This window comes from Lemur catta, chromosome 4 (genome assembly GCF_020740605.2).
Source record: "Lemur catta isolate mLemCat1 chromosome 4, mLemCat1.pri, whole genome shotgun sequence".
Taxonomy (NCBI): Eukaryota; Metazoa; Chordata; class Mammalia; order Primates; family Lemuridae; genus Lemur; species Lemur catta.
In genome coordinates this window covers 14,679,262-14,685,261 of record NC_059131.1, presented here as the reverse complement: position 1 = coordinate 14,685,261, position 6,000 = coordinate 14,679,262, and the positions used below count along the sequence as shown (strand labels likewise).

General features: G+C 50.4%; 1 protein-coding gene across 1 annotated transcript in view; it reads left to right on the top strand.

Annotated features, from left to right (window-relative positions):
• Positions 1-2,703: 2,703 nt before the first annotated feature.
• APOB (apolipoprotein B) overlaps positions 2,704-6,000 on the top strand; it is a 38,279-nt gene continuing 34,982 nt past the window's right edge. The window contains exons 1-4 of the mRNA XM_045549123.1: positions 2,704-2,792; positions 3,031-3,069; positions 4,135-4,250; positions 5,487-5,632. Of these exons, the coding sequence (XP_045405079.1) occupies positions 2,711-2,792; positions 3,031-3,069; positions 4,135-4,250; positions 5,487-5,632 (383 nt within the window). The 5' untranslated portion in view covers positions 2,704-2,710. The remainder of the gene's footprint in view (positions 2,793-3,030; positions 3,070-4,134; positions 4,251-5,486; positions 5,633-6,000) is intronic.

Sequence of the window (6,000 nt, the reverse complement as noted above, 5' to 3'; positions counted from 1 at the left end):
TTGCTTTATGTCACTGAAAACATTTATTTAGCATCATGGTCACGGTACATAAACAGCCTGGAAGCAACGGGGTATAGCCGAATGGCACAGATTCATTCATTCGTAGTCAGCAAATGGTTTTCTGAGCATCTACCTCAGTCTGTGAGCTGCACTGAACTCAGAATATCGGGCAGCTGGGGGTCTTTAGTAACTTCCATGGTACCCTGAACTTGGCCAAGATCCTTCTGGTCACCTGCAGCTGGGCAAAATGGATAGTTTTGCTCCTAGAGACTTTAACTGGGACATTTGGCATTATCTAATTCCTTGAAATTCCACCAGTCAGGTGGCTTTCTAATGCCTACCCAGAGCCCTGTGATTACTCAGATTGATGGTTCACCCAACAGGACTTTGCATTCATGAGCTGATAAGTTATAGTGACTAGCCGAGATTAATCTGTGTGACACCAGAACGTGTCTCTACTTAAAGGAAAAGGAACGAGGGTGATGTCTGTGGTCACAAATAACATATTTTCAAATAGCTTTTGTCAAAGGATCTAAGTGGATTTTGTCATTTAAGACAAACCTCCACATTAATCCTTACAGTATTTCTATGCGGGTACTCAAGTCAGCTCAACAATTCCACATCTGCTCTGCGGAGCTTGTATGCTAGACCCAGTCAGAGGACAAGAGTTGCTGGCTGAGGCCAGTCCAGGGGACACTTCCCAGAGGCCATCGGACAAAGAAAGAGAAGCTGAGCCCAGCAGTTCAGTCTTAGGTTTTCTCCTGTAGAGATGGTGATGGTGAGATCCCACAGTTTTTCCCTACATTCAAGTTATCAGATTCATTTTTGATTCTCAATTTGTAGAAATTATGTTCTCTGTTGATGCTGACCATAGGCCACTGGCTTCATCTGTCATCCAACAGAGAAAGGCTGCACTTGTGCTTGTACATGAAAGCTAGCCATCTCTGCCTGGCTCCTCTCTACCTGAATATTCTTCCCCATTCTCCTTAAAGTGAGTATGCATGGACCCTTTCCTCAAATACTAATGGCAGCTGGTCCTGTGGAACGTCCGTCCACGTAAAATAATTCATATACAATGCTCAGAGAAATGGAGTTTGGGGGCAATTACTTCTTTCAGACCTTTCACAATTCAGTGGTGCAGGGATGACCAGCCTAGAGTTGAGACTTCTGTGATATCCACCTTTCACAACATGAGTATGCCATGGATGCAACGCAGCTGGAGGGAGTTTAGCCACCCACAGGAGTTCATGGCTAAAGACAACAGTATCTGAACGAGGACAGTGTGGAGGCCCAAGTGTGGGTAACACGGCAAAGGTCATCGCTCGAGTCTCATCTGAGGGAACAGGGGTCTTTATACACAGTGATGACCCTCCTGGAACCAGCAGTTATGCCATCAGAAGATTTAAGCAACTTCACAGGTAGCTTGTTACATCTGGATATATCTTATAAATCAAACAAAACTGACAAACTGTAACCATAAACACACACTGACTTCTGTGCTGTCCACATCCCATCCCTGTTAGCCCTGTGTCCTCCTTCCTGTGTGTCCCTGCAGCAGGTACACCACACACAGTTAGCATCCTTCATATCCTACCTACATCACTCACGGCAGTTTCCTGTCTACACACGTTGTCTGTCCAACCGGGTTTGAGTTGGGGACATGGCCAGGCACAGACGCCCGTCCACCCCATGGCAGCCTCCCCACCAACAGCCCTTTCTGATTGATCCCGGGTCAGTGAAACGGGTGCTGCCAAAACGTCTGTCCTAGGCCTGATTTCCTACAGCTGGGCAGGAGCAGCCAGCACCGCACCAGCTAGTTTCCTGTGGGAAAAGGAAAGCACCTAGAAGACAAGGAAACAATTCCTAGAGAAGGTTCCAGGATGTTTGGGAGGAACATACTCTGCTTCTCCTCATTGTCAACCCCCCACACACCGCCCACCCCCACTGAGGGAAACCCAGGAGCCGGTGCAGGTGGGGAAAAGCCTCCTCTCAATTCCCAGGAAGACCTTGCTCAGGAGGGTGGGCCCAGGGAGGCTGGTCTTCTCCAGAGTCCCCTCCTCGCTAGGGGTTTCTGAAGACTTGGGCCCTTGGGCTCCCACTGGGACCGGGAGGCAACCCATCCCTCAGGGGCAGTCCTGGTCGCTCACCAGACCTCCCTGGCTCCCCTTTCTGTCTCCTCCCTCCCGCTGGGCTGAATCCCAGGTGTGTGGCCTACAGACACGGATACCGATCGGGATTAGAGGTGTCCATGCAAATCCAAAGTCCACCAAAGCAGGAAAGCAATGGTGAGAAAGGTCTCAACCAACACACTGTGCAGGACCAGCTCTCCAAAGGCTCCAAAGTCAGAGCGGGGAGAAGGTGTCGTCCCTGTGGTTGGTCATCTCCTGAAGGCACCCCCGGGTCAGGGCAGGCTTCAAGGCACCAAGCCCCCAGGCCCACGGTCTGAGACCCCAGTGGGAAGGCCCCGGCTGGGGCGGCGGGTCCGAGTGCGCCCCCTCCCCAGCGCCTTCTCCAGGCTCAGAGACAGGCCTGGGCGGAAAAGCAAACAGGCCCGGGACGGACGCGCCCTTTGGACCTTTTGCAACTCTCGGCGCCCTTTCAGCCCGGGCTCCTATAAAAGGGGCGCGGGCGCGGGCCGCGCATTCCCACCTGGGCTGCAGGACGCGCGCCTGCCCGGGTGCCGGTCCGGAGGGGCAGCCGCCGCTCGGCCATGGGCCCGCCGAGGCCCTCGCTGCTGCCGCCGCTGGCGCTGGGGCTGCTGCTGCTGCTGCCGGGCGCGGGCGCCGGGGCGCGTGAGTGCGCGGGGCGGGCGGGGGGCCGGGCTCCGAGGCAGGGCGGCCACACGGGCCCCCGGGCCGGGGTCGGGGCAGGACCCGCTGGGGGCGGCAGGACGCAGGCGCTGCGAGTGGCCCTGCCGATCCTGCCTCCCTCCCAAGGGTGAGACCTGCGCAGCGGCCCTCCCCGTCGGGTACCCTAACCCCCGCTGGCAAGTCGGGGAGACTCACTGTTCGCTTTCTCTTTTTCTTACAGAAGACGAAGTACTGGAAAATGTCAACCCTGTCTGTACAAGTAAGGCCTTTGCCCCACTCCCACCGGGCAGGGAGGGCGCATCCTTCTGAGCCCCTGTCCCTGAGGGCCCCTCGCCCCGGGGACTGAGATGGCCCCTCGGCGAGCACTGCTCTGACTCCAGGAAGCAAGTCAGTCCTTTGAGCCTCTGCCCACCTCCAAGGGCTCTTAGCTCTCCCCCAGCTGCCCTTCTGTTCTGTCCCAAAATTTCAGCCGAGGGGTAGGGTAGGGAAGGGACTGTCACTCTGTTGGCCTGTGGACACTTTCAAGAGACATCACTGTCCTGTTTATCAGTGACTAATCATTGATTCAAAGCATATGAGGGTGAGGAAATGCTGACTTTAACCTTTGTGCAGAAATACGGACCTCCACCCCGTTCCTATTTACCTGACCCCTGGGGTCAAAGGAGCCGGCCTTGCGGGGAACGCGGTGGTACCCAGTGTTCCCGTCCGAGCCGCAGGGCCGGCTCCTGGTGAGGCAGCACCGCCATCTGGTGGGCATCTGGCATCACTGCGTCGGGGTCACTGCAACACGACCCAGATGTTCTTTTTCTCGAATGGTTCAGAAAATTCCTTTCAAGCACAGCGGAAACTCCAGAAATTCCTTCCTGGGGGTTTCTTAAAGCTATCCAGATACCCGCAAAACTTAGTGAACTTTGCCTCATGTATTTGTAGTATCAACAATAAGTCACAGAATTGGTGTTTTCAAGCTAAAAAAAGGATTAGAGATGGCACTATCTCTTTGCTTAATGCTGTCAACTCTTCATTTACCAGAGGGTGTCTTCTGTAGATTTTTCTGAGCCCCAATACTTGACACTTGACACTCCCCTTCCTGTACCTCAGATGATATATTCAAGGAATGCCTGCTAACTTAAACATTAGCTTTGGCAAAAACATAATGAAGTTAAATCTATAAAGGAAAATCAAGTATAATGCAAAGTCAGTTAAAAATAATTTGAGTTTAATTATCATTTTTAATTATCTATGCCACTGCCCTCTCTGCCCAGAATTGGCTGTCCTTGGGAGAGTTATTTCAGCTATATGGCTGACTTATTTCTCCTCATTTTAGAAGATGCAACTCGCTTCAAGCACCTCCGGAAATACGTATACAACTATGAGGCTGAGAGTTCCAGTGGAGTCCCTGGGACTGCTGATTCTAGAAGTGCCACCAAGATCAACTGCAAGGTATGGAGGATGGGGGCTGGAGGAACCTGGAGCCCTCAGCTTTCCCCCAGTCCTGCTCCCCCGGGTGCCTAACACCCCACCTTCCGGGAGGTGGTGTGCTGAGCAAACCCAGAGCATGCCAGAACTGTTGTAATCTCAAAGTGCTGGGACTGTCCCTCAGTCTCTAAGTCAGCGACATTGCTGAGAAGTTGTCTGTCACCAAAAATTTTGCCAGCCAAATTTATTTTTGTGTTAGCTTCCAAGATGCAATCGGTGTCCATGATCTAGATTGTCAGCAGTGTGGAACTGTAGATTTGAGCATGACAGAAGCCCAGTGGGCGAGCTAAGAGAGGGGCACATCTCAGGAGAGCACCATGGAATGCAGTTTTTATAACCTAAGTGAAACAGAACCTGTTGCTCAAAGCAAGTGGAAAAAAAGAAAAGAATGTAAACATGTGTTTGTTCCAAATTAAACTTTACTTATCGTTGAGACTGCTGTACTCACATCCACGTGTATCTGGAGCAGATCTAAGGGCTCTTATTGGGGTTTGTGTGAGGAAGAGACGTCAGGTGGAGAAGTTGGCCTCTTCTTTAGAGGGCTCTGTAGCTCTTGTCTGTGCTATCAGATAAAGTAGGCATCAGCCACATGTGGCTGTTTAAATTGAAAACAATTAAAAATTCAGATTCCTAGTTCAAGTGCCCAATAGTCACCATGGTTAGTGGCTACCATATTGGACAATGCAAATGTAGAACATTTTCATCATAGCAGGAATTTCTTTGAATAGTGCTGGCTAACAACTAGGGATCTTTTAAACTCCAACTGTGTGTGAAGCTCTAAATAAATAGCCCCTAATGGATACAAGCTGGTTTGTTGGTGACATTAAGGAAACATTTGCTATTTAAACCAACGCGGCCCCTCCTGCTTGCTATTTTTCTTCTTGACTCTCACTGTTAACTCTGCATCTCTTCTAGCCAATCACACCTCCATAAAACTAAAGCAAGTAAATTTAGAACAAACAGAAGTGCCTTCCTTCCCATGCATAGGGACAAAGTTAAGAAACTTGTTACCCCAGGAGGGAGAAAAGGGCTAAGTCTAGGTTGATACATGGAGAACCCACAAGGTGTGTTTAGAAGACAGGTGGTTTTGGGGAGCAGACAGTCGTGTTCCCCTTGGTGTCCTGATTAGAGATTAAGCCGTGGGCTGTGGGGGATGCCTCTCATTCCTGATGGAGAATCTCAGTGTGCTGCTACTCTCAGGTTGAGCTGGAGGTTCCCCAACTCTGCAGCTTCATCCTGAAGACCAGCCAGTGTACCCTGAAGGAGGTGTATGGCTTCAACCCTGAGGGCAAGGCCTTGCTGAAGAAGACCAAGAACTCTGAGGAGTTTGCTACTGCCATGTCCAAGTAAGGCATGGGCTTGTGTATTTCAGCTGCTGAGCTGTGTGCATTCTGGATGTTTTGTACGTGAGTGCATGCACATATGTGTGTCCATCAAGGTATGAACTTATGTGTTCCTATTAGGCATGTATGTGACTACAAGTATTTGTATTCTGTACTTACCTACTTACTGAGCATCAGGGAATTGCTGACTTTTCACAACCATCAAAAAGAGGGAAGCATTATTTACCTTCCCCTATTTAGGTTCCCTTAATTATCATTTAAATGTGTTTCTAAAAGATCTCCTGCGTTAAACTTCTTGAGACAATAAAACTGAGATGGTTTGTTTAAACAACGAATTCTTGTGTAGAGAATTAAACAAGACTGCTGCCTGG